The 26484-nt window shown below is 61.8% G+C and overlaps 3 protein-coding genes across 3 annotated transcripts in view; 1 reads left to right on the forward strand and 2 right to left on the reverse strand.

Annotated features, from left to right (window-relative positions):
- Nucleotides 1–26484, forward strand: part of VPS9D1 (VPS9 domain containing 1) — a 227980-nt gene that overhangs the window by 80896 nt on the left and 120600 nt on the right. The window lies entirely within an intron of this gene.
- Nucleotides 1–26484, reverse strand: part of SPG7 (SPG7 matrix AAA peptidase subunit, paraplegin) — an 81626-nt gene that overhangs the window by 20233 nt on the left and 34909 nt on the right. The window lies entirely within an intron of this gene.
- Nucleotides 547–14997, reverse strand: CPNE7 (copine 7). Its single transcript, XM_082712174.1, has 15 exons — nucleotides 14674–14997; nucleotides 12626–12808; nucleotides 9916–9990; nucleotides 9680–9754; nucleotides 8936–9019; nucleotides 8494–8583; nucleotides 8303–8401; nucleotides 7929–8015; nucleotides 7544–7603; nucleotides 6623–6756; nucleotides 5983–6037; nucleotides 5469–5520; nucleotides 5270–5403; nucleotides 1720–1956; nucleotides 547–1196 (listed from the first exon to the last, which is right to left on the reverse strand). The coding sequence occupies exons 1-15, from the start codon at nucleotides 14845–14847 to the stop codon at nucleotides 1008–1010; spliced, it is 1728 nt and encodes a 575-aa protein (XP_082568300.1). The 5' UTR covers nucleotides 14848–14997; the 3' UTR covers nucleotides 547–1007.

The following is a 26484-nucleotide window of genomic DNA, read 5'->3' on the forward strand; positions in this document are numbered from 1 at the left end:
GGACGTGTTGTTGGACAGACAGCTGGACGGACTGGTGGATGAGCGAGGAGGGGGGAGGGTCTAGATTTAGGGTCAGAACAGCTGGTTTCTCCTAGACAAGCTGTTGCTGGGGAAATCTCAATCGGACACCATCCCCCCCCCCCCCCCAGGGCTGGGTGGCTTTGGCAGGGGGCGCTCCCAACAGCGAATTGCATGGTGGGTCCGTGTAAAGCTGAGTTGCTGGTTAAAGGCACCCAGGTCCCTGCCGGGTAGCCTCTCCCCACCTGAGCCGGGAAGGCAGATTTCGGGTGGTGGACCACAGGAGGCCGAGGAGCGGCCCCTCAGCGTGTGGGGGCAGTGGCTGCAGCCCTGGCCCTTCCTTGGGTGGAGCACTACCTCCTGCCACCCTTGCACTCCTGAGAGAACCCTTCCTTGCTGGGTCTAGGAGACTGTCCCCATGTGGGGGTGGGAGGGGGCCGACCCACCTGCCTCACTCCTCCAGGGGGGTGCAGTGCTCTGCTGCAAGGGTAGGGAGGCTAGAGCGGCCACAGCAAAGGCACAGACTGCTCGAGGACGAAATGACACTTTATTATGCTTCAGCTCCCAGCCACAGACCCCACAGATTCCGGCACAGAGGTGGGAGCGAGCAAGGAGCAGGAGGAATCTTGGCTGTGGGTCTGGGGGCATCTCGGGGTCTCCTCCACAACTGGAGGGCAGCCTGGCGTCCCTCTTCAGTGGAGGTCAGGTGCAAAGCAGAAATGCCCCAATCCCCAAGCGCCCTCAGGAATCTCTTCTCTGCGTGGTTCCAGACCGGCCTGGTGGGGGCAGGGCCAGGCTTGGGGGGGCCACCACCAGCACCCCCACACCTTCAGCGCCTGTTTTGGGGATCACCAGGCCTGGATTTGTTCATCCTTCAGCCCTGGGGATCCAGGTCTGGTCTAGGCAGCAGGCTCACAGGACCATAGGGGTGGGCGGGGGTAGGCACAGGAGGGCTCTGGAAGGCGGGGGTCGGGGGGTGTAGGGGGGAGCTAAGGGACCTCGAGGGTGCTGGTGACAGAGCGTGGCTGCACTCCCGGCGGCCCGGCAGTCTCCGGGGGGCCGGCCTCCCGGTCGTGGGCGCCGCCGCCTCTGGGAGGCAGCTCCCTGTAGCTGTAGTACTCCACCAGCTGCCGGGGCACCTCGGCTAGCACGCACTTGGCCAGCGCCGCCGGGGACGCCTTCAGAGTGGGGACAGCGGGGTTACAGCTGGGCACCCTCCGTGCCCTCCAGCCCCCAGCCCATCACAGCCCAGCCTCATCCTCTGGAGGTGGGGCTCCATCCTCTAGGGGTGGTGGACTCTGTCCCACAGCTGACCAGTAAGTCTCCCGGTGGCCAGGAGAGCCCTGGTAGGGGACCCAGACCCGAGAAGACGAGGCTGCAGTGCCCCCACTGCCGGCATGGGGGCCTGTCCCGAATGGCACCTGCACGCATGTGGCCCTGCCCCCCAACCCAGGCACCGAGGGCAAGTCTGAGGCAGGAAGGAGGTGGGCGCCCCTCCCCCCTTAAAACCCCGTGAGTGTGTCCACGGGTCACGAATTTCCCTCCTGTATCTCACAAAGGGTCTGAAGGTGCCTGGGGAGCCCGCTGTGCTGCCCTCTCTCCCATGTGTGAGTTCAGTATTTTCATAATAGGAAGGTTTCCAGGTGCTTCCTGCTCCGGGGGGCAGGCAGGCCCTGGACAGCCCCTCGCCCCAGCACTCACGCTCTTGAGCTCCCGGAAGGGCACAAACTGCACGATGTCGCGGAGAGCCGGCTCGCCCCGTGGGGAGCGCAGGACGCCGTCATCCCCGTGCAGGGTCTGCATGTCTGTGAAGTCGGCGTTGCCCACCCCCACGATGATGATGGACATGGGCAGATGGGAGGCGCGCACGATGGCTTCCCGCGTGTCGGCCATGTCGGTCACCACGCCGTCGGTCAGGACCAGCAGGATGTAGTATTGCTGAGGGCACAGGCACAGGGTGGGCAGGGCGGCCCCGCCCCCTCCTCAGGCCCCCCGGGGTCACCTGGGGACCCTTGAGGACCGTATCTTACCCCCAGGCAGCTGCAAGTCCCCCAGCCCGCTCCCCTCCCCGTAGACTGCCTGGTGGCCGCCGCAGGCCTGGGGCGCCGGCGGGGTTGAGGCTTCTCGGGAACTGTCGTGGAAGTGTCACACATGACAACCACAGGGCGTCGTGGGCTCACTTCCTGGGCTGGGCGCTCCCCCCACTCCCAACCTGGCCTGCCTCTACCCCGATCCCATGGAGCCTGGGTCCAAACCCGAGTCTGCGGCCTGAGAAGGAGAGACCTGTGAGCTCTCGGGAGGCGGGGACTCCTGCACCCTGAAGGGACCCCGGGATCCGGGAAGTTCTGAGAAAGGACACCCTCCGCCCAGCCTGGCCAGGCGCTGGGGACAGATAGGGACTTGTCGCAAATAAAAGTCTGTTTCCTTTGTTAAAAAAAAAAACCAAAAACAGGGCTTGGGGTGGCTGAGTGGCTCGGTCAGGTGAGCATCTGACTCTTGGTTTCAGCTCAGGTCATGACCTCAGGGCTGTGAGAGTGAGCCCCGTGTCAGGCTCCGCGCTGGGCATAGAGTCTGCTGGAGAGTCTCTGCCCCTCACTCACCCCAACCACCGCATTCTCTCTCTCTCTCTCTCTCAAAAAAAAAAAAACCCTGAAAAAACAAAAAAAATAGGGCAGCTGGCTGGTTCAGGCATGCAACTCTTGATCTCAGGGTCGTGAGTTCAAGCCCCACATTGGGTGTAGAGATTACTTACAAAATAAAATCTTTAAAAAATAAACACAAAAAATCCCCCAAGATGGCACCTGGTTGGCTGTCGTTAGGAGTCTGCCTTCGGCTCGGGTCATGGTCCCAGGGTCCTGGGATCGAGCCCCGCATCAGGCTCTCTGCTCAGCGGGGAGCCTGCTTCCCCCTGCCCCACTCCCTCTGCTTGTGTGCCCTTTCTCGGTGTGTCTTTGTCAAATAAATAAAAAATAAAATCTTTTTTAAAAATCCCAAAAAACAGAACTACTAAAAACCAGTATAAAAAACCTGGACAAGAGAAAACATAAAGGAGAAAAAAGAAGACCCTGGCCCAGTGGGCACCAACACGGCGACACCACGTGACGGAAAGACCACAACAAGGTCACCTTTGCCTAGAGGCCCCAACCACCCCCTCCCCACCTCCCCCTCTGAGCCCCAGACCCATGGGAGGTGTGACCGGGGCAGTCTGAGGACCCCTGGCTGGACCCAGCTCCCAGCCCCGTGGACATGGCCCTCCTCGGGAAAGCCCTCACGCCCTCCTCCTGCCCCTCCGACTAGGTCCAGGGCAACCTCAGCTCTGCTACTCAAACACGGAGCTCCGTTGCCGTGAGCACGGGGCCTCCCTGGACTGGGAATGGGTGACTGTGGTCCGGCCCCAGGAAACCATGTGTGACTTGGGATGAAGGGACGCCGCTTTCCTTCAGACAGAAAGAGACAGGAAAGGTTGGGTCGGGAGCACGGAGGAGTAGGTCCCAGGTCAGCCTGAGCGCCTGCCCACCGTGCCAACACTGCTCTGCAGGAAGCAAGCTGAGAGCCCACAGAAACCCCTATGGGAGGGCATCCTGGTGACGACGGGGACTCGGAGCACCAGGGAGGACAGAGGCAGACACGAGTGCCTCCTGCGGACCCCCCCACCTCTGTTTACAGGATCCAGAAGTCAAGACTGGGGTGAATGTTCCTAAGCATCCCGGCAGCAGCCTCAAGACCCGGAGACCCTGCAGGACACCCCTCCACAGCCGGACAGCAGGGAAAGGCGGGGACACAGCCACCAATCACACGGGGGCCATTTCGCCCCAGTCCTGCCGCTACAGCCATTAGGACTGCATTAGCTGGCCGGACGTGTGTGCTACCGAGAGATGTCCCGTTGGCTGTTCCGACAGCGAGGGAACTGCTGTGGTCTTTTAGGTGTGCTCACGGCACGGTGGCTCTGTTTTCTCTCTTCTAGAGGTTTATACTGACATTTACAGATGAAATTATGTGTCTGGGATGTGCTTCAAAATCATATGGGAGGGTGCCTGCTGTCCTTGATTCTCGATTGGGTCCTGTGCCAGAAATAGCCGTGCTATGGGGTTATCACTGGAGAAGTGAATGTAATTGGAACGTATTCTATAAATTCAGTGAAACAACTGTATCTACATTACATTTCCTGACGTTGATACTTGTGTTGTGTTTGTGTCAGAGAATGCACAGATAGCAGGAAACACAGCAAAGCCTTAGGAAATCACAGGGCGAGGTGCTGCAGGCAGCCCTGGTGTCGGGGCCGCTGTGCCTAGACGAGAGAGCATAAACCGTGGGGTGGCCCCAACAGGGTGAGGGGCCATCCAGGCGGCTGGAGTCTGGATGATCGCAAGTCCCAAGGACAGAGCGAAGCTGAGGGGCCCTACAGGTCAGGAGACCGGGACGCCAGGCAGATCCAGCGACCAGAGCCAAATGTAGACACACGTGGAAGGGGGTTGAGATCAGAAGGGGTCTCCTTCAGCGCCCTGGGCTTGGGCACAGAATCCTTGCTGCTGGGGGGCATCAGGAGGTTGGCAGCTAGCTCTCAAATGCTTCAGAAGTCCCAGTAACACACACATGTGAGGGGAAGGGAGGAGAGGCTCGGGAGGAAGCAGGAAGCACGTCCGAGTCCGGTGAGCCCGGGTGAAGGCAGACCCCCCTTCTGCAAATGTGGGCTCTTTTAGAAAATAGTTAAAGCAACGGACCGCTGGGCACACAGAAGCACAAACAACCCACAAACATGTGGAAAAGGTAAAGCAGGGGGTGCCTGGGGGCTCCGGCAGTGAGGCGTCTGCCTCCCCCGCGGGCCGTGATCCCAGGTCCAGTCCTGAGTCCAGCCCGCGCTCAGCAGGGACCCTGCTTCGCCCTCGGACTCTCCCCTCACTCCTCTCTCTCTCATGAATAAGCAAAATATTTTAAAAAGGAAAGGAAAGGAAAAAGTAAAGCAGATTGAAATCTTCAGCACAATATTATTTGTGAAAAATATAGAAACAAAAAAGTGATATTCGCGCAGCAGACAGCGGCCTGTAGGGTTAGGGTTCCGGGCAAACCCACGCCCGGGGGTGTGGCCCCCTGGGGGTGAGGACACCTGTGCCTCTGGGGGGCTTTGGGGCCCTCCTGCAGCCCTCAGCGCCCCCAGCTCTGCGCCTCCCTGACCTCCGTGCCCCCCACACCGCGGCAGGCGCCACCGTCCCCTGCACCCAGTGCCCGCAGCACGGCCCGCCCCGGTACCTACGGAGGCCTCCCCGCTGCGCTCCTCCGCCGCGGCCATGCGGGCCACCTTGGAGATGATGGGGGCCACGTTGGTGGGGCCGTAGAGCTGGACCCTGGGCAGGCAGTTCTGGTAGGCCTCCACCACACCCTGGATTCCTGCGGGGGAAGGAGGGTGAGCCCGGCCCGGGGCACCCCCCACCCAGGCCCGCCTCAGGCCTTACCTTCACACTCATCGTCCTCAGGGTTGAAGTTGATGGCGAAGTCGTGGGACACCTGGGTGGACGCAGAGGCACCGTCAGCTTGGCTACCCGTCCAGGAACCCCCCCACTTCCTGGGAGAGGTAAGTTTGCAGCCCCTGGGGCCCCCGTGGGGACAGAGCCTCGTGGCGGGAGGCACCCGGGAGAGGGGGCAGGTAGCCAGCCCTCAGCCCCTACAGCCAGGGCGTCGGAGTCGCATACACCAACACAACTCCCCCGCCACCATGTTCTGCTCTTCTCCACTGGGAGATTCCAAACTCATCCCCCTTCTCCTGACAGAGACACAGACTTTTCTTGAGTTCTCCAGAGGTCACTGGTGCTAGGTGACCAAGGTCAGTCCCTCTGGCTGGAAGCTCACGGTCGCTGGGTTCCCAGTACTGGGAGGACCCAGGACAGCTTCTGCTGGGGACAAGCAGCATGGCCCAGGAGGCCCCAGCAGGGGCAGGGGGGTGGGGTCCCGGGCCCCAGGCCCTCCTACCTCATACTTGGGAGGAATTCGGGCTCCAAAGCCCAAAGCAGAAAACCTCTTGTCGCTGGAAGAGAGGCGGCCGCATCACACAGGGTCCACGGTTTCCCTGGGAGTGGGGTGCTTTGGGACGACACCCACCAGAGCCGGGACACCCACTCCACCACTTCCCCGGGTGCCCGGCCCTGCTCTGAACCACACCGGGGACACGGAGGCATGGGGCATTGAGGAAGACACCCAGCCTCCAGACAGGAACAGAGCCAACTCCAAGCCTGGGGCCAGAGCCTGGCCTCCTGTCTTTGGGACCTCAGCTATCTGCCACCCACCCCCTTACAGAGGGGTCTACCCCTCCTTGGCCTCAGTTTACTGGTCTGTCAAGTGGGCCACCCTCCATGTTTGTGTGAAGGGCGAGGGGGACCATGTGAGGAAAGGCCAGCCCCACCTCAGCACATGGGGGATTCTGAGCTTCCTCTTCTTCCTCAGGGGGCCGGACTGCCCGTGGGAATCAGCCACCCCGCCTACCGCGGCCCAGACGCCGCCAGCCTTCCTTGGGAGGGTGGATACAGCCATGATGCCTGCTCCCTGGGCCCAAAACTGAGCTGGAGGAAGGGGAGGCCGGGGAGGCCGGGGAGGCCGGGGGTGGGGGCCGCACCTGTCGTAGTCTTGGCAGATCTCCCCCACGGCCAGCAGAGCCTGGAGGTACTCGTTGGGCTGGAAGGGGTTGATGTAGTGCAGAGAGCAGCTGTTGCGGGGGTCCCCGTTGGAGGCCGTGAAGTCGATGGCCACCTGCAGAGACCCTGGCTCCTGAGCCGAGGCCCCTCCCCCTGGGGGTGGCACCCAGAATCCCCATTTGACAGGTAAGGGCGTGAGCTGCGGGAAACTGCCGGCATGAGGGCCCAGCTCTGTGATGGTGTGGAGGACAGAGGGCGACCTGGGCTGGTCATCCCAGCACACCGGGACGGCGCTTGGACCCTCAGGAGGAAACCAGCCCCCCCCCCCAGGGGACACCATCCCTGAGCCCACAGCACAGGTCCCATGGACCCACGACCCTGGGGCAGGGGTGGTGGGGGGTACCCAAGGCCAAGACCAGGCCCACCTGTCTCTGCGGCCGCCCTGCCTGGGCTGGGGTCCCCTGTGCCACCCCTGCCCCTGCCCCTGCCCCTGCTGGGACACTTCCCTTAGGCCCCTCTGGCTGCTGCTCGCCAGCGACATGAACCCACACGTCCACAAAGGAGCAAGGAGGTGACACAAAGCCTCTCCAGGCCAGGCCACTGCAGCTTGGTCTTGGGGCCTCTGGTGTTGTCGCTGGCAGGAACAAGTGTCCTTCTGCTCCCTTCTCACATGTCTTCGTGTCACTGCTTCTGGGGGGGCTGAGTCTTGCTCCAGCCCCTCCCGGGGGGAACCTCTGTGCCCAGAGCCCAGGCAGGGGTGAGTGAGCCCTCCAGACCTTGCAGAAGGGCCTTAGTCCACCCACATACGCACATGGACCCCCCATCCGTCTGCCCTGGGGACACTGGGGAGGGTGCCCAGGCTCTGCATGGCGGGGTGGGGAGTGGGGGTCCCGGGCACGCACCGTGAAGTGGATCTGACAGCCGCCCATGATGTAGTCCAGGAACGAGTGAACCCTGTAGAACTTCCAGGCAGGGGCGTCAGCAGGGCCCACCCAGGGCACCCCCCGCCCAGACGGGGCTGGATCCCCAGGCACCCACCTTCCAGGGTAGCTGCCTGGGGTGGCCTGACCCCCCGCGTCCCCCCAACTTCCCTTCTCAGACTCCTCCTGCCCTCCATCCCTCCCCCAAGGACTGGAGACCCTGGGTCTCTGGGGTTGGGGGCCTTTGAGGGTCCATCTGATAAGGGGGACTCCCAGGGAAAGCGTGCCCCTGCCTGTTGGCTCTCTGCAGAGTTTAGATAGGTGCAGGTCCCTGACCTACGGGGGGTGAGTGGGGGCCGCAGCTCACCTTCAGGTCTGCCAAGATCACCACCCCGGAGTTCTTGTAATGACGCTTCTTCTGCTTGTACTTGGCGTTCACACAGTCCCACTGGGCCTGGGGGACAGGGATAGGCAGAGACACCCCCCCAGAGCACCAGTACCCAACACCCACCGCGAGGGGGCAGGGGGCCTCAAAACCCCAACCCTGGACAGCGTTTTTCCAGCGGTGACAAGGTGACTGATGTCCCCGTCTGGCCACCTGGCCGGCGTGGTGGTCAGTCTTCTCAGGGCCAGCGCTCTGCCTGCCCACATGGCTCCTCCCCAAGAACCTTTTGCCAACTGGCACTTTTACCCAGTTTCCACCCTGTTCTCAGGCAGGGGGGAGGAGGGGGCCCGGCTCACCTGGTGCTCCCGGAAAGCTTTCTGCATCTCCTCAAAGGTGGTGGAGAACTCCCCGATGAAATCGTGCTTTCCGCGGGAGTCATGATCCCAGACGAGACACTGGGGAGCCCAGGACCCTCAGCCCGCCTGCCCGCCAGGGCCCCCTGCAGCAGCCCCCCCCAAGCCCCCCCCACCCGGCCCGCAGGCCCCACCTTCAGAGGCCGCGTCTCCTCGCAGCAGCAGAGGTTGCACAGGGACACCTTGAAGGGCTCCCACACGGGGCTGAGGTCGTTCTTCACCACCTGGGGACGGGCGGGGGGCAGGCTGACGGGTGCTGCTCCCGAAACCACCTCCAGAGCGTCCCACATTCCTGGGCCACCTGGAACCCCTGCTCTTTAAATAGCCTCCTTTTTTTTTTCCTTAAACACAGATTAATTTATCTCAAGAGGAAACCGTGTCTCACTGCTCTAACCTCACCTGCAAGCAGGACAAGGAAACACAGCTGTGGGTTCCAGCGACAGGCCTGGTCTGGGGCTCCCTGCTGGGGGGGAGGTGGACGCTGGGAGGGCACGGGGGAGGGACTGGGCTGGCTCCTGGCCCTGTCCTCGCGTTCCTGTCCCCAGAGCACTGCAGTGGACGTCAGGGAGCCCTCACCTCCGTCCTGTACACCAGCTGCTCGCTCTGATCGTCGTTGACCCGGTAAAGCTCCAGGAAGGGGTCTGACTTGCTGAAGAGGTCCTGAAGACGCGGGGGCCATGCTCATTGAACGGACCGGGAGCAGCCTCGGCCCGGCTCTGCCGCTTCCCCGCCTGCTCTCCACCCCCACGGTGCCTCCACCTCCTAGGCTATGAAATGAGGGCAGGAGCCTCTCGGAGGGAACTGAGGCCTTGCCCTCCCCTCTCGAGCCTTCACTGGCTCCCCAGTACCCTTCCCAGAACTCTCAGTCCTAGGCCCACCCTCTCTCCGGCCAAGCTAAACGCCCTCAGCTGCTGTCCTCGCTCCTCGTCCCCAGGCTCCAATCTCCCAGGCCAGGGGAGGCAGCAGGAGGCGTCTTCCAGCAGGTCAGACCCTGGCCCGTGGGCTCCCACCCCATGGGAGAGTCGGCAGAGTCAGGCTCAGAGCCCGTCCCTCCACTGTCTGGATGGCAGCCTCCCCGCGCACGTGACCCCATCGTTGAACAGAGATTTCAGGAAGGGGCCCAGCCCTCAGGAAGAACTCAGCTATGAGCCAGGGGCAGGGACAGCAGGGACAGGAGCAGCCTGCCCAGGGCCCCTCCCGGCTCCCAGCAAAGCTTCTTTCCCTGAGGCTGATCTGTCTGGAGAGGCTCTGAAGGGGGATCGTGGAGCTAGGGCTGGGCTGTCATCCCGGCCAACCCTAGCCCGGGCGCCCAGCACGCACCTTGTCGTCCAGCTTCCGGGCCCTGAAGGACAGCTCCACGTACCCGTTGTTCCCGGAGATGTCCTCCGCGATCACCTGGCGAGGGAAGCCAGAGCGACGTGGAGCTCCGGGACCTCCGAAGGCAGCCTGGGGCCTTGACCCTCCCTCTTCCAGGATGCGCCTCCCCAAGCCAGGAGCAGGAAGGAGGGGGTGTGCGGGGGGCAGTGGCCGGGGTGGGGGGGGGCGGGCAGCCTCACCGTGATGGTGGACTTGCCGGCGTTCCGGCCGAACTTGAGCAGCAGTGCACGGGTCATCTTTTTCTGGGCCACAATCTGGAAGTCAGAACAGTCAGGGAGGGGTCAGCTCCTGCCCCCTGGGGACCCTGACCCTGCCTTCAGTTGCCCTGGGCAGCCCGGCTCAGCCAAACCTAAGCCCCAGGGCCCCACAGCCCTGGGCCCTCTCTGGAGACGCTTGGCCACCTGATGGATGTCCCTCGGTGCGGCTGTGACCCCCGGCTCAGTTGGGGGCCCTCTGGTCCACGGCTTCCAGAGCCCACCCGTGGCCCATGCACTGGGGGAGGACGAGGCAGAAGCAGCTCCCGCACCCCAGGCCGGACGTGCGCCCGGTTCCTCCGCGGCCCCTGCTGGTCCCCAGGCGGGAGGTGCTTCAAGCCCCTGAGCACCGTGAGGCCAAGGGGGTTCCCGGGCCTGCCCTGAGCTTCCCGGCTGCGCGGAAGGTGGCAGAGGGCTCGAGAGCGAGAACGGGGACACCAAGCCGGAGCTCCCCACCACCCCGCGAGTTCACACAGACAGTGCTGCTCCCTGAGCTTGGCCGGAGCTCCCCACCACCCCGCGAGTTCACACAGACAGTGCTGCTCCCTGAGCTTGGCCGGAGCTCCCCACCACCCCGCGAGTTCACACAGACAGTGCTGCTCCCTGAGCTTGGCCGGAGCTCCCCACCACCCCGCGAGTTCACACAGACAGTGCTGCTCCCTGGACATCCGTGGGGCTCACCCTCCCTGTGGGCCCGTCCCCACCCCTGCCCACCTGGGCCTCCGCCTCCTCGTCGCCGGGCCCTCATTCGGACCCACAGAGCCCTAGCCGGGGCCGGTGAGCTGACCCCCAGAATCTGTGTCCGGCGCTCAGGGGGGTGGGCGCCCTGGTCTGCAGAAGGGGTCGGTCGGCGAGGACAGCCCCTCACAGCCCCCAAAGGCTCCTGACTTGGTAGGGACTCCCCCCACCGCTGGCCCGGGAAGACCTGTCACCGTGGTGACCGAACGCTGCCCCCCGCGGCACTCACCTAGCCCCAGGTCTGTGGGAGCGGAGCTGAGTCCGCACAGCAGACAGGATATTCCCATATTCCCAACCCTCACACGCTCGTGGGGCTGCCAGCTCCCAGCTCCCAGCTCCCCAGCACGAGCATATGGGACCCTTCCCTGCCCCAGCGGCGGCGGCCCACACAGGCTAAGGGGTGGGAGGGGGAGGGAGGCCACGACCCGAGCCTCCTGGGCTCTACCACTGGTAGGCTCCACTTCTGGGTCTAACCTATGAGGAAAAGCAGGATGGCTGGTTTGTGAACCCGTTAAGGTCCATCAGCGCTTTCTTCTCTGTCCCCAACCACCCCAAGGTGGGCCGATGCCGGGAGTTGCAGGCAGAGCTCAGCGACGTGCTCCAGGTCCTGGATTTACAGGCAGGGGCCATACCTCGAGCCCTGATGGCAGCCGGCCCGGCGAGTCCGCGGATGGTCGGCTCCAAGGAGCTTCTCAGTGTCTAAAGTAAAGTTCCCCTGTCTAGGTAGACAGTGTGCCCATACCTGCTTTCTGCGTGTCCAAGCACGCTCTGTACCCTCATCTGTGGGCCTGTGCCCATGTGTGCATGTATGTCTGTGCACACATGGCAACACACGAGTGTCTACGCCTGTGTCTGGGGTGTGCACTATCTTCTCCCATGCTCAAGAAGTGCAGGTGGGAAGCCACCAGCGGGGGAGTCCTGCTCTGCTGACGTGCCCGCCCTTAATCTCAGTGCTGTCATCTGTAAAATGGGGGACCAGCTCCGAACCAGACAGCAACGGGGATGAGTCACGCAGACATCATGTTGGGTAAAAGAAACCGGATGCAAATGGGAACACACCGTGTGCTTCATGAACAGGAAGTTCTAGAACAGGCCAGGCTTGCAAGAGTTGGCTGGAGATGAGGGGGGTGGGGGTGGGGTTAAGACATCTCCCGTGGGAGCTGTGCCATCTCCCGTAGGCACACAGGTACCTACACTGGTTGGCACCCACCGTGAGCTCTGCACCCAGGACTGCACATCAGTCACACTGGAAGGGGAAGCACCATCCCTCACGAGCCGAGGGGGAGGGAGGCGGCTGGACGAGGCCGGCACATAGCTGGCCAGCCAGTGCCCTCCTGCGCTGCTAAGGGAAGAGCTATGGGACAGGACATCATCCCAGGGCCACAAACGGCGTCCCTCTGTCCCTCTGGGGACAGCAGCCCTCGACGGGCCGGTCCGTCTGCCGCAGGGAGAGACAAGGGTGCTTTCACGCGGCAACGTGGAAGGGCCAACTCAGGTCACGAAAGTGGAGAAAGCCAGTGCAGAACAGTATGTAGTTTGTGTTGTTAAAACACACACACACGGAGAGAAAAAATACACCCATTTCCTCACGTGAGAGCACAGAACCCGGGGACAGGCAAGAGGCAGGAGTTTCATCCACGGCTTTCCAGAGGTTGGATTACAGGACTGCTTTACCAGTTCAAAATTACATAAGTTTAAAACTCACTAATAAGGGATTTTTAAGAGCAGGCACTCTGGAGACTGGCAGAGCGGAACGTTCATCCCAGAGGGAGCTCCGAGGTACCGTGGTCGGCTCTCAGTCAGGCCGTCCCCGTGCTGCCTCCCGCCAGCCCTCAGCGCTGGCCCGGGTACGCCTCCCCCAACCCGGGCCTCTCCTCCTGAGGGGACAGGTGCCCACCTGTCCCAAGGTGCACTCCATGCCCCCCAGGAAGTCATCATCCTGACAGCCAAGGCTGCAGGGTCCGTGGGTGTCATAGACCTCGAAGCGTAGCTTCTGGACCTCCTCGAAGTAGTAGTCGAGCGTGAAGACCTTGGAGAACACGGGGTGCAGGCTGCTTCTGACGACCTCCGTTCTGTCCACCTGCAGACAGCCCCGGCTGAGCAGGCCCCTCAGGAGCGCTGTGCCCCATGCACTCCCCGGGCCCTGGGCACCCGGCTCGGACCCACCTGCCCTCGTGTGTTTCTGGCGAACTCGAGTGCAGGCCAGGCCCTGGGGAGACACCCCTCCCCACCAACCCACACTCCAATCCTCAGGATTTCAGCTGCTGCGGGGCTGCCGGGAGCCTCAAGCACCCCCACCCTGAAAGAAAGGCCCTCAGCCCTCGCGAGACCTAGGCTGCAGCTTCTCTGCCTCTGCTTATGTCGGGCCCACCACAGCCCACTCTTTCCCTGTCACAGTTAGGGAAACTGAGGCTCAGAGAGGGAACGCATCCTGTGCAAAAGCAGTGCAAGTGAGGAACACCGTTGGCTTAGAATCCTGGGCCGGGCGAACCCTAAGTGGAGCTCTCCCCAACTAGGTAGACTGGGAGACTGGGGCAGGGTACACGTCCCCCTGGGTTCAGCTCTCTCCTCCACCTGAGGCCCCCCTACACCCCTAAAGCACAATCCAGGCAGGGGAGGTAGATTTGCCATCCTCCAGGATCCGCAAACTCCCACACCATCAGACGGAGGGTCTGGGTGGACCACGTCCCCTCCAGGAACATCAGCACTCGGGCTCAGACAATACAAGCCCCCCTCACAGAGCCTCCCAATGTCCCCATCACCACAAACACACTGGGCTGTGGTGGCCCTTCCCTTCCTAGTTTGATGACCTTTAGGGTTCAGTCCCAGGAGGCTGCCGGTCAGGAGAAGGCAAGGAACAGTGCAAGGTCACAGCCCGTGGGGGAGCAGAGCGGGTCTGGGGCGGGCCGCCCATGGAGCCTCCCGGACTCTGTGCCCCTCACAGGCCGGGGCCCAGCCTGTCTGCCGCCCCCTGCCAGGTCTCCAGCAGGGACCACCGGGGGCTCCCCCTCCCCCTCTGCCCCACCACCCCACCCAGGCCCCCCTGCACTGCCACCACAGCCAGCCTGGGGAGGGATGCCTCAGTTCCACCACAGCTTCAACCCAGCCTCTCCCGCCCAGGTCAGGCACTTCTCGACCTTTCCAGGTGAGGCACAGGTCTCGCTGAGAGCACTTGGCACGGCCTAGAGTACCCTGAGCTATGGCCATGACAGGCCCACAGGAAGGGCGGGGCTGAGGCGTGACAAGGGGCGGCGGGCTGCGCAGGCACCCCGGCGACCCCCGGACCCGAGAGTTTCAGAGGGAGAAACAGGTCGCGGAGCTCACAAACCAGACCCCAGCTGTCCCATCCTGGCCACAAGTGCTGGGCTGAGCCTGGAGGCTCGTGCTAGCATCAGCCACAAGAGCCCACAAGAGCACCGGCCAGCCACAGGCTGGGAGCCCCCCAGGGCTGGTGAGATACCAAGTCTGCAGCTCGCCAGTGCCCAGCCTCAGCCAGCCGCTCCCCTGACCCAGCAGCCCTGCCTGGTCCTCCTCGCTCCCACTCAGGGTTCCGAGGGGTGGGTGCCTCCGCCTGGTGGGTGAGGACCCGGAGAGCAGGGGCCCCCAGGCATCCCCCATCGGGCACACCACGCTCTCCAGCTCCCCCCACTCCCTTCTGCCGGCCTTAGTCAAGCCCCCTGCCAGCACCTCAAGCCTGGGAGCCTCACTCCAGCACCCAACCCCCACCTGGGGGCCTGCCCCTGTCCCCGGGGTTGCTGCTCCCTCTCTCTACCTGGGGCTCCTCTCCATGGCCTCCAGTCCAGCCCCCCCAACTCCTGGACACCGATACCTAGACCTCGGAACCCCAGCCCGACCCTGCCCTGCACCCTGCCCACCTCCTCTCTGGGTCCCCACTCAGCACCTGCGGGAGGGGGGACCCGGGCGCCCCCCCCCCCCCGCCCCTACCTGCACCCACTGGCTCTGGGACTGCAGCAGCAGCACCACGCTGGGGTCGGACTTGGTGAGCGGGTCGCGGTCCAGCAGGTGCCGGCAGCTGAGCCGCAGCTCCACCTTGGAGGCGCGGGGCGCGGGCAGCACTCCGGGGGGCGCCGCCGCCCTGCGCTCCGGGCCCGCGCTCATGCTCCCGGCGCCGCGCTCAGGGGCCCGGCCGGGCGCGCTGAGGGGCCGCTGCCGGTGCGCACCGCCGCCGCGTCGGGAGCGCTGGCCGGGCCAGGCGTGGCCGCGCTTCCCCGCGCCGCCGCCACACGTGGCTCCCGCGGCCGCCGCCACGCGGGGACTGCAGAAGGGTGGCCGGGGAGGGGGGACAGGGGAGGGGACGGTGGAAGGGGCGAAGCCCGGGAGGGGCGGGCAGAGGAGCGAGAGCCGGGGAGGGGCGGGGCCCGGGAGGGGCGGGCGCGGGGCGGTCTGCGCGGGGCCGGGGCGGCTCTCCGTCGGCGTCGCCCCTCGGGGCTGCCCGGCTTTGGCAGGGCTCCAAGTCCCCCACCCGCGGAAGCTGGGGCCGAGAGGCTTGGGGCGGGCCCAGGCAGACCCTCCCGGGCTGTACGAGCCCTGCCGGCCCTCTGGGCAGCCTCAGCGCCCCTCCCCGGGGTGCCCCCGGGCCGGGGAGTGGCCGTGCAGAGCCGCCAGGCCCGTTGGCGATTTGAGGGGGCCACTGGACCCCCAGTTCAGCACCAAATCCCCGTGTGCCTCCCCAATTCTCTTGGAACCAGTCTCGAGGGGCCGTTTGGTCAATCAACAAGCGTTTCACAGGCGCCTGCTGTGGGCCAGGCTCCCCAGCGCGGGCTGGGGACAGCCCTGCCTGTCCTGGGTCGGAATCCGACCTGGAAGCCCTGGGGGCTCTGCCGCACCTATCCCAGCACTCAGATGGGTGACAGGCCTGGGCTCCGTGGAGGGGGACCCCAGATTCTCCCCAGGCCCTAGACAAGCGGCAGTGGAAGCTGAGTGGAAGAGGAGGTGTTAACAGAGGGAGAAGCCACCTTCCAGCCCATTCTCTTTGTCAGCGTTTGCGGAAAAATAGGGCACAGTCCTGGCCGAAAGCCATAGGGGGAGGGGGACGAGAGGATGTTTGAGGGGAGGGGGAGGGGCCCGAGGACCAGGGCAGCAGAGACAGGCTCGCTGGTGTGCCGGGGTCTGTGCCCTTGGGCCGATCAGGGCTCAGCCCTGGCCTCCAGGACTGCAGAAGAAGATTCTGGGGTCAGGACAGGTGTGCCCCCCCAACCTTGCCCAGCGGGTGTCAAGCAGCCAGGGGTCCCTCCGCGGCCTCTGCCGGGCAGCACCCCTGGTGGTGAGAGGCTGGGACTGAACCCCAGGCGCACCCCGAAGGCAAAGACCCTGAGCCCCGTTTGCAGAAACAGAAAATCCTTGCAGCCTGGCTGAGTCGGTTGGACTCCAGCACGGATAAAGAGGCAAGGAGCAATGCGACATCCAGAGGGACATGAAGCCACTCAATGCCCCCGTACTCTGCCTCATCCAGCCTCTGGGTCGCTCCTTCTCCGAAGCCGTGGAAACCAGCCGTTAGGGCTAGCTACTCTGTTGAGACCACCTGGAGCCCCTCTGGGCCTCCTAGCCCCGCATTCTTCCAAGCCCCAGCTTCCCAGAACTGGGGAGTCAGAGTGTCCAGCCTACTGGCCATGCCTGTGGCTTGTGGACATGAGTCTTGGGCTTGCAGACCCCAGCCTCGCAGAGCTGGCTTCTCCAGGACTCCTGCCCTACTGGCGCCCTGGGAGACACTCCTTAGCCTCTGTGAGCTTCCACGCGGGGAAGAGTGCAGCAGTAGGGGCCGGGGCTGGGCACGGCGGGCCACCAGCCCCACACAGGCCGGCCTCGCATCTCCAGCAAGACTCAGGGTGTCCGCTGCCTGGCTCCTTGGTCGGCCAGGCCTCAGGGGCTTTCCGATGAAGGCTGCCCCCCCCACCCCACCCAGCTCAGCTTCCAGTTACTCTGCCATTGGTTGACACAAACACCTGTGTCACCTGCCCTCCGCCACCCACGCCCCGTGCCCACCGCAGCAGCGTAAGTCACACGGTGCTCACCATAGCCCCATGTCACACATGAGGAGAGGAACACCCCAAAGCCCAATCACCTGGCCCAGGACACTCAGCTGCCTGGGAGGGACGCAGTCACACTCGCAGCACTGCGGTCAGTAATGGTGACATTTCCACGGACGGGCAGAGAGGAACGAGAACCCAGAGTTGGGGAGTTCAAGCGTCTGCGGTCCAGAGATCGGACGGACCCACTGGGTCTCCAACCACAGACTCCCAGGATGTGGCTGCCTCCCCAAGGTGACCCAGGGCCTTGGCTCCAGAAAACACTGATGGAAAGAAACCACAGAAGAAAAAGCCAGATTTCCTGTAATGCTGGTCAGTGAGGCCTGGGCCAGTGTGGCCTCCGTGGGTCCCCAGAGTAGGCAGCCAGGTGGTAGGCCTCCTCGCTCACCCACCCAGAGCTCAAGGGCCCCGGGGACAAGGGAGGCCCGGGGAGGTGGGGGAGGAGTCCCGCAGCCGGACGTGGGAATGAGACCCCGTTCATATATGTTGTTACTTTTGCCATCCAGCAACTAAGAGCGTGTGTTCCTTGTTGAAAACTGACAGAGTGCAGGAACGCGTAGAAATGAGAACTGCAGCACCCGGGCACGGACAGGACTCACATTTTGATGTGGGTCCCTCCAGGCTTCTCCCCAGGCAAATCTGTTTGTGTTACTTCTCAGATTTGCCTCCAGCGGCTGAGTCCTCGCCACCCCTGGATGGTCAGACCCGTCCAGCCCGAGGGCCTCACCTGCCCCCCCGTCACGGCTGGGACCCCAGCGCCTCCCACAGGCTCCTTGCATACGTGCTGAGTGAGCTTGTTGGGCAAATGAGCTCTGCTGCGTAACTGGTTTCTTTCTTCTATTGTTAACAACACCTCACGGCATTCTTCCGTGCCACAGACCGAATCTTTGTGTCTCCCAAATCCATGTGCTGAAACCCTAACCCCAACGCTCTGGAGGGAGGAGTGGGCCTTCGGGAGGTGTTGGTGGGGGCTTATGAACGGAATTCGTGTTCACGGAGTGCCCTTGCCCCTTCCACCCAAGGACGCGGCAAGTGGAGACGGCGGAGCGTGCCGGCACCTCGCCCCTGGGCTTCCGGCCTCCTGGTCTGTGAGAGATTAGTGTCTGCTGGTCAAACAGACGGACGCTGTCCCTCAGGACAAGCAGGCCCACGGCAGGACCCTGGGGAGCTTCAGTCCCCCAGGTCCCCCAGATCTGGCGGCCGCCTGCTTGGTAAATACAGTTTAATTGGAACACAGTCAGGCCTGTCGGTTCCCATGTTTTCTTTTTTTTTTTTTTTACAGATTTTATTTAGTTGACAGATAGAGATCACACGTAGGCAGAGAGGCAGGCAGAGAGAGAAGGAAGCAGGCTCCCCGCTGAGCAGAGAGCCCGATTTGGGGCTCGATCCCAGGACCGCGGGATCATGACCCGAGCTGAAGGCAGAGGCTTTAACCCACCGAGCCACCCAGGCGCCCCGGTTCCCATATTTTCTGTGGCCGATGCTGCTCCCAGACCAGAGCTCAGATGCTCTGACAAAGTCTGAAGTACTCACTCGCTGTTCCTTTAAGAAAAGGTTCACCAAGCCCTGGTCCGGCCACATCAGTGTGAGGTCACCCTGCTCCCACTGCCTCACCCCTGTCGCTGGCTAACCCAGCACCAGCCAGCCAGCCTTGGTCCCAGCTGATCGAAACAACCATTCCTAGTGGGTTTGACTCACTCCCATTTGGCTCTTGTGATGCTTCCAAATCGTGAATTTTTAGAACAACAAGGAAGCATCCTTGCTTTGGTTGACCAGCATTTCAAGCCCCAGTGGCCTCTTGCAGCCGATTCCTACAGCCCTCCCTGAGCTCTGGGCCCTCGCCCCCACAGCTCTGGCCTCGAGCACATTCCAGAAACGCTCAGTGCTTTTGTCCCCCAAGCTGGGAAGTGGAGACAAGAGCAGAGAGTCACCTCCCGGCGGTGCGTGTGGGACGGGGCAGTGGGGAGAGGCAGCCTGCCGCACCCCTCCACCGTGGTCCAGCTCCTCGTGGGGCAAAGCCGGGACCTTGTTTGGGAAGGCCTGTGGACAATGTAGAAACTGTAGGAGAAGGGGTGTTGGGGGGGAGCCAACAGGATTTTCAGAAAGGAAACGAGTTTCATGCCTGACGGTGCTTCTTCCTGTAAGCCGGTTGCAAACCAACCCTCTCCCTTTGTTCTTTCCTCGCAAGAAATGCTATTTTATCTCAGAACATCTGCAACCTTCTCGACTGCATCGTTTTCCTACAGGATTTGCCATTTGCCTCACTTTAGAAATCAGACCGTCACTCCCAGGGCCACCCTGACTGGAACGACCCATGCCTGTGGTCATGGCTGGGCCTCGGACCCGCGGCCACCTGTCATCCCCGCGTCGGAGAGCCGGGACTGAGGCAGGGCGCTGGGGCTCTCCTCCCTCACTCCACAGACCTGCACACACAGGTCACACACGCACACACACACGACATGGACGCACACACAGACCTCCCTGAACACAAGCGCGGTCAGACACGAGGGGTGCTGATAGGACCCCTTCTCACTCCAAGGGAACTGTGTCCCCTATCTGGGAGCCTTCTCACATGCAGTCTCTGGCTGCTGTTCCCTCCAGCCCTTCGTTCCTGCCAGGCCCGTGATGTCATCTGTTTTATCAATGATAAGACCATGGCTCAGAGAGAGTGACACCTTGGCTGAGGTCACACAGCAGGGACAGAGCTAGAATTCAACTTGAACCCTTCAACTCTGCTCAGAACGCGGTACTCAAGCCTTCTTTGCCCATCCTGGCCCCCGAGTGTGTCTCAGTAGCTTTGCAGTTCCCCCACCCCCGAAAAGTCACAGCCAGCTGTGAGGGCACTTGGCCACCTGAGCCCCCTCTGCTATCAGCGGAGTCTGACAGAGCGGCCAGGACGTCTGCCTGGGGCCACCGTCCAGATGCCATCCAGAACCAGCTGTCACCCTCCTGGGCTTCCTAGACCCAGGAGACCTTCTGTGCTGCAGGCTGGCCCTGGGGACCCCAGCAGCCTGCCTCCTCGGAGCAGGTGATCTGGAGGGGCAGGAGGAGGTTGGGAGAGAGAGAGAAACCACAAGGAGCCACCGCAGCTTTGTGTCTGTGTAATGTAACCTCAACCTGGCGTTCGCTTTTGTTCTCTTCAAGTAGAAGCCGCTGGGGCCAACGCACACCGAAGGGGCGGCATGAGACCAGCGCCTGGCCGTCAGCGGGCGGGACCACGGGGCCGGAGCAGGAGCAGGAGGCCATGAGGACACAGCCGCCCGCAGGGGCCTGGTGGGGGTGACAGCCGCGTGGGTCAGGGCGGCAGGCAGGGTCTCCAGGGCTGGCGTCTCCAGCAGACGGACGTCCTGGTTTTCTTCCCGCGTGACTCACTGGGGGCTTTTGATGATATTCTCGGAGCAAGCTGCCTGGACGGCGCTTTTACACCGTGGCCATATCCTGTCCCTTTCATCACTGACCCCGTTTTGCCTTCTCCTCCCCAGCAAGCATCCCCCTTTCTGGGGAGATTTTCAGAAGGGCAGGAACTAACCAGCTGCCATTATGCTGCATTCCAACTGGCCCCCCAGCATCTGGAATCGGGGGTCACTCTGCCCCTGTGGAAACAGGTGTGAAAAGGAGGGGGCCCTGCCGCTGAGGGCGGGGAGCCAGGGCGAGCAACACACTTTCCCTGCCCCTGTGCCCCCCCTCGCCCCCCCCCCCCCCAGCAACCCGGTGCCCCGGCCCTCGGCATTCTGGGGAAGCAGCCCTGAGGAGTTGTACGCCGAAGCGGGGGACCCACTCAGAGCCTTTCCCAGGAGCGGGATCTGGAGAAGATTCTGGAAGGCCAAGTCCCTCTTCTTATGCCGATGGCCCTTCTCCAGGCCCTGGCCCTCCGGACAGTCCTCCTGCAGCCCGGCCGCAGCCGGTTGGTCCTCGCTGGCAGCCCCGGGGCCCGCTTCGGCTGCACTTCGGGTCAGCCCTTCCCCAAGCCCAGACCTTTACCTCTGCTGTGTTCTGGCTTCTCGTTCAGCTGTGAGGAGTCACTCAGCGGCATCCTACGGGTGCCCCCGGGGCCCACACGCAGTAGGTGCTCAGTGTGTGCCCTGCGCGCCTCCTTCCTGTCCCAGGCCTGTGTGGAGGACACGTCAGTGGAGAAAGAGGAGCTGCTGGCCCCTGTCAGCAGGGGCTCTGAGCCTGCCCCTTCTTTTCAGTTTTCTTTGTTAGCGAGAGCAGAGGGACAGAGAGAAGCTGAGCCGAGCCCGATGTGGGCTCGATCCTGGCACCCTGGGAACGAAAACGAACGGAGCCCCCCAGGGGCCTCCTTATTTTCATCACTGATGTCCGCTCCCAGCGACCTGTGAGGAGACACGTGCCTGGGGCACTGCAGTGAGGGGAGTGGGGGTCGGCCAGAGCCTGTGTCTGCAGACCCTCGAGAACGGAAACCCTGGGAAGGCGAGTGTGCGCACCATCGCTTTGGCTGTTTGCAGCGGGCCCTGCAGCCTGGGACCGTGCCTGGCACACAGCGCGTGCTGAAGAAGTACTGAATCAATGTTCTCCCTCACCTGTTGTCCTTACAGGACTCCTTCCACATCACTTTTTTTTTTTTAATGGTTTTGTTTTTTTTTTAAAAGATTTTATTAATTTATTTGACAGAGAGAAAGATCACAAGTAGGCGGAGAGTCAGGCAGAGAGAGAGGAGGAAGCAGGCTCCCGCTGAGCAAAGAGCCCGATGCGGGGCTCGATCCCAGGACACTGAGATCATGACCCGAGCCGAAGGCAGCGGCTCAATCCACTGAGCCACCCAGGCGCCCCTTTTTAATGGTTTTTATTTATTTATTTGACAGACAGAGATCACAAGTAGGCCGAGAGGCAGGCAGAGAGAGAGGGGGAAGCAGGCTCCCTGCTGAGCAGAGAGCCCGATGCGGGACTCGATCCCAGGACCCCGAGATCACGACCTGAATCGAAGGCAGAGGCTCAACCCACTGAGCCCCCCAGACTCCCCAACATATCACTTTCTACTGTTCCTGGCCTAGCCGCCCAGTACCTGGCCCGTCATTGGGCTCTGCTTGCTTTTCGTGGCTCGGGACCATCCACCTACTGTGGTTCCTAGTGCTCACTTGGCACTCGGTGCTTGTTGGCGGGAAGTGCGCAGATGCCTAGCGCCTGGCAGGCCCAGAGCCAGACCGGGTCAGCAAGCTCAGCTGACTCTGGCCGAGGGAGCCACCAAGGACCGAACACTGGGAACTCCTACAATGGGTGGGGTGACACCCCACACCCACGGTGAGGATGCGAGGCCGCCTCACCAGGGATGGGACCCAGCTGGGGACGGGGCCAGGCCCTGCAACGTGTGGAGCATGGCCACGTGGCCAGGCAGTGCAGCGATGGAGGCAGGGAGGAAGGCGCCCTCGGCTCCTACAAAAGACCAGAGTTCCACCTGCACAAGACTCAACAGTGAAGTCCCAGGGGGCATTCTGATGCTGAAGGTCCAAACAAGAGTAAGCAGCATCCACTATAAAGGCCAAGCTGTGGTCTTCCTACTACACCACACCGTCCCCTAAAGACAGCACCCCAGGCCCTCAAGATATAAGCAGGACTCAGGGAGTCTCACTCGGTGGAGTATCTGACTCTTGATTGATCGCAAGGTCATGAGTTTGATCCCCAGTGGGTGAATTGGATTTAAAAAAAAAAGATACAAACAAGACTCAAAAGTAAAAGAATAAACTGGAAAAGTATCTGTCCACATATGACAGATGACATGTTTCCTTAATATGCAAAAAGCTGCTGCAATTCAAGAAAATGACAAATATTCACAATAGAAAAATGGGGGTGCCTGGGTGGTTCAGTCGGTTAAAGCTTCTGTCTTCGGCTCAGGTCACGATCCTGGGGTCCCGGGATCGAGCCCTGCATTGGGCTCTCTAGCCGGCTTCCCCCTCTCTCTCTGCCTGCCTGCCTGTCTGTCAAATAAATAAATAAAAATCTTTTTAAAAATGGACAAAAGATTTGACAGATGAATCACAGAATAAGATGAGAAGAAGGCCCGGCTTCACAAACAAACAAAAAATGCAAGTTAAAACAGCACCATTCCAGGGCACCTAAAGTGGTTGATTCAGTGAAGCATCTGCCTTTGGCTCAGGACATGATCTCAGGGTGCTGGAATGGAGCCGTGCCGGGCCCCTGCTGGACGGCAGGCCTGCTTCTCCCTGTCTCTCTGCTCTCTCCACGCCACCCACCCTACCGCTCATGTGCTCTCTCAAATAAAACCCTTAAACACAAAAGCAGCAGCATTCCAGGGTTCCCCAAATGTCACCCACCACTTCCCGGGGTCCTCTGTAGACGCGGTAGAGAAGTGAGAAAGACCTGGTGGACAGGCACAGCACGGTGTGGCGCGGGATTCCGGGTGCTTCTGACTATTTAAGTCATCTCTGCGCCCCGTGTGGGGCTCGAACCCATGGCGCACGACGCACTCTTCTGAAGGAGCCATCCAGGTGCTCCCCCATTTTTCATAAAAACAAAAGCCTCCTCAAAAAGCAAAACAAAACAAAAGGCCCACAAGACTTATTTACTTATTTTAGAGAGAGAGCAAGAGCACAAGACGGGCAGGAGAGGGGCAGAATCCCAAGCTGACGTGGGGCCCCATCTCACGACCAGAGATCATGACCTGAGCTGAAGTGCTTCACCGACAGCACCACGCGGGCGTCCCAAGGCCCAGGTGTTCGCAGGAGAACGTAACTTCACAGAAACCGCCCTGGGCAGGCGCTCGAGTCACTCCAGGAGCCTGGAGGGCAGAGGCGGGAAAGGGTGCTCTTCTGTTGAGGGTTTTCCCTTTTCAACGAAGAGCACACATTTTTTTTTTATGACTTAAAGAAAGACACCATCACAGAGAACGTGGCGGTACAACTCCCTACGCAAACACAGCATGTGGGGCAGGAGAAGAGCCCCCGCACGCGCCCCGTCTGCTCTCTGGGCCCGGCTCGGCGGAGTCAAGGAAAAGACTACAGAACCGAAAACAGCTGAGGTTTTCCTCCTAAATTACAGCAGTTTCAAGCAAGTGGACATGGATGTTAATTTTAACCCCCCCTTTTTTTTTTAAGATTTTATTCATTTATTTGACAGACAGAGATCACAAGCAGGCAGAGAGGCAGTCAGAGAGAGAGGAGGAAGCAGGCTCCCTGCTGAGCAGAGCCCGACGTGGGGCTCGATCCCAGGACCCTGAGATCATGACCTGAACTGAAGGCAGAGGCTTAACCCACTGAGCCCCCCAGGTGCCCTTAACCAACTGTAGATATTTAACAAAGCAACTATATGGTACAGATTCAAAAGCAACTGGTCCCGGGAGGGGCACCGTCCACATACCTTCTCTCCAGATTGAGAAATACTGTACGATAACTTTAAGATAATCAACAAAGGAAAGGCAGCTCGGGAAGATTACAGAAGAACCCCAATGTCACAAGAAAAAGAAGAAAAATATCGGGCTCCTTGCTCGACAGGGAGCCTGCTTCTGCCGCTGCCCGCCTTTCTGTCTGCCTGGGCTCGCTCTCTCTCCCTCTGTCTCTGACAAATAAATAAAATCTTTAAAAAACATAAAAAAAAAAGAAAAATAAACTATAAACTGAGAAAAAATATTTGCAATTCCTATCAGAGCAAGCCGGATCTGAAAACAAGCCAAGAGGTGAACGGGCCTGGGGGCCACTGGTGGGAGGCTGCTGCCCGAGCGCCCCTGCTGGACACTGTGGGTATTGCTAGCAACACCTAAGCACCCACTTTGGGAACCTGACCCCCAAATACACCTGCAACCTCCAAATGACTGCCTGACCCCCCGCCCACTTCTCCAAGGGGCAATGGCCACATACAGAGCCCAGCCTGCCGGTGGGATTCCACCCAGGGCAGAGAGAGAGAAAGGAAAATAGTGCCCGTCCCGGGGTTGGTTTTCCAATTAACCACCCGCACAGGTAAAGGCCAACCACAGCTGTGGTCCCCGCTCAGGGGTGACTCAGCGGAGGTCTTGGTGGATGGACTCCAGTTCCTCGCCCAGAGAGGACGGAGGCCTTCTTTTCTCGTTGCTCTGTGGCATCAGGGGCCGCTCCCTTGAGGCGGCGTCGGGAGCTCCTCTCTTGGGAGTTCTGCCCACACTGGAGGGAAAATCCTCCAGGAGCTGGAATCCTAAGGCTGGGATTCCTGCTGCCCTGGGCCAAGGGACGGGCTGTGGATGAAGGACCCCCGCACGCTGGCGGTGACGAGTGCTGCCGTGGAGCCGACAGACACACAGACACAGAGGGAGCAGTCCCCCAGCCCCCGCAGAGCACCTGTGTGGGTTCACACTGTCCCCCCAGTTCCAAGGTCAGGGTGACAGCCCAGGGCTTCGGCGGGGCACCCGCAGGAAGTCAGGGTCTGGCCGCCGGCCAGCAGCACCTCACAGGGAGACTTCCTCACCTCAGGAACCAGCTGGGCTGGCACTCTGCTTCCCGGGCTCAGAGGGGACGCCCGCTGAGGCTCCCTCTGTGCTCCTGTCACACAGCAGACTCACGAAAGGGATCTAGGTCAGCTCTGGCGGACGCAGACATGAGGGACTTGCCACGGAGGGCACTGTGGGCCACAGCAGTCAGTCCTCAGCCTGAGGTCAGGGAGTACGGTGGACCGAGCGGTTGGGCCCTGGCACCTGCCGGCTTACGGGCCCAGCTGCCCAAGGCTTCCATCCTGCCTGGCTTCACCAGCCGGCACGTCTAGCTTACCGAACACCCACGGCTCTGAGCCGAGTGACGGGGAGAAGGTACTCAGGGAAGCGGCTTGGTCAAGATGACCCAGTGCCACACCGGACACACCGTGTGTTGAGAACCCACCAACAGGGCCCTAGAGCACAGGTCCCCCTCCCACCCTCTCCCCAGCGGGTGCCTGGCCTCTTCCCAGCGCTCCGTGCACCTGGAAAGGCCCTTCACTCCGGTGGCACGATGCCAGAAGGGGGACAGGGCATGTAGGTGATGAAGGCAAAGTGACGTCTAAGGGTGCATGGGTGCTTCTTCCCCTCACGCCAGAGGCTGGAGCACAGGGACCCCCACCCTGCACTCATCCAGAGGCCTGGACTCTGACCTGTGAAGACCACACGCAGGGCCTGGCTACCTACCACTGCACGGGCCGAGTCCAGCTCCTCGGCGGCACAAGCCACAGGGAACGGAGGCCGTCACCCAGAGGCAGCCCCACCCCGTTCCCTCTGTGGGGCTGCCAGGGACGAGGATCCTAAACTGCATTTTGGGGCGCCTAGGTGGCTCAGTGGGTTGAGCCGCTGCCTTCGGCTCAGGTCATGATCTCAGGGTCCTGGGACCGAGTCCTGCATCGGGTTCTCTGCTCAGCAGCGAGCCTGCTTCCTCCTCTCTGCCTGTCAATAAATAAAATCTCTAAACTGCATTTTGTGTGTGCAAAGTGGCCAGCCCCCCAGATCATGTTTGATGAAAGCCACTGGGATTTGGTTCCGGGATTCCAGTGGCCCAGCTGTCGGCACTCATGGTTGCTGGAGACCCGCAGAGCCGGGGGATCCAAACCAGCAGCTCCCAGAGCGGCTCTCCCCAGCATGCCCTGCTCCAGCCCCATCTCCGCACCCCACGTGGGCAGAAAGCAAGCTGTGGTTTCAAAAGAACTTGGGTGCTGCGCTACCACAGGGGATCCAGGTCAGGTCCTGCTTGTCCCGCCCCCGGCCTCCCCCCGGCGTGGGCCTGGAAGCTACCCCAGGTCTGTCCAG

The sequence above is a fragment of the Mustela nivalis genome (genome assembly GCF_964662115.1).
Source record: "Mustela nivalis genome assembly, chromosome: 18".
Classification (NCBI taxonomy): domain Eukaryota; kingdom Metazoa; phylum Chordata; class Mammalia; order Carnivora; family Mustelidae; genus Mustela; species Mustela nivalis.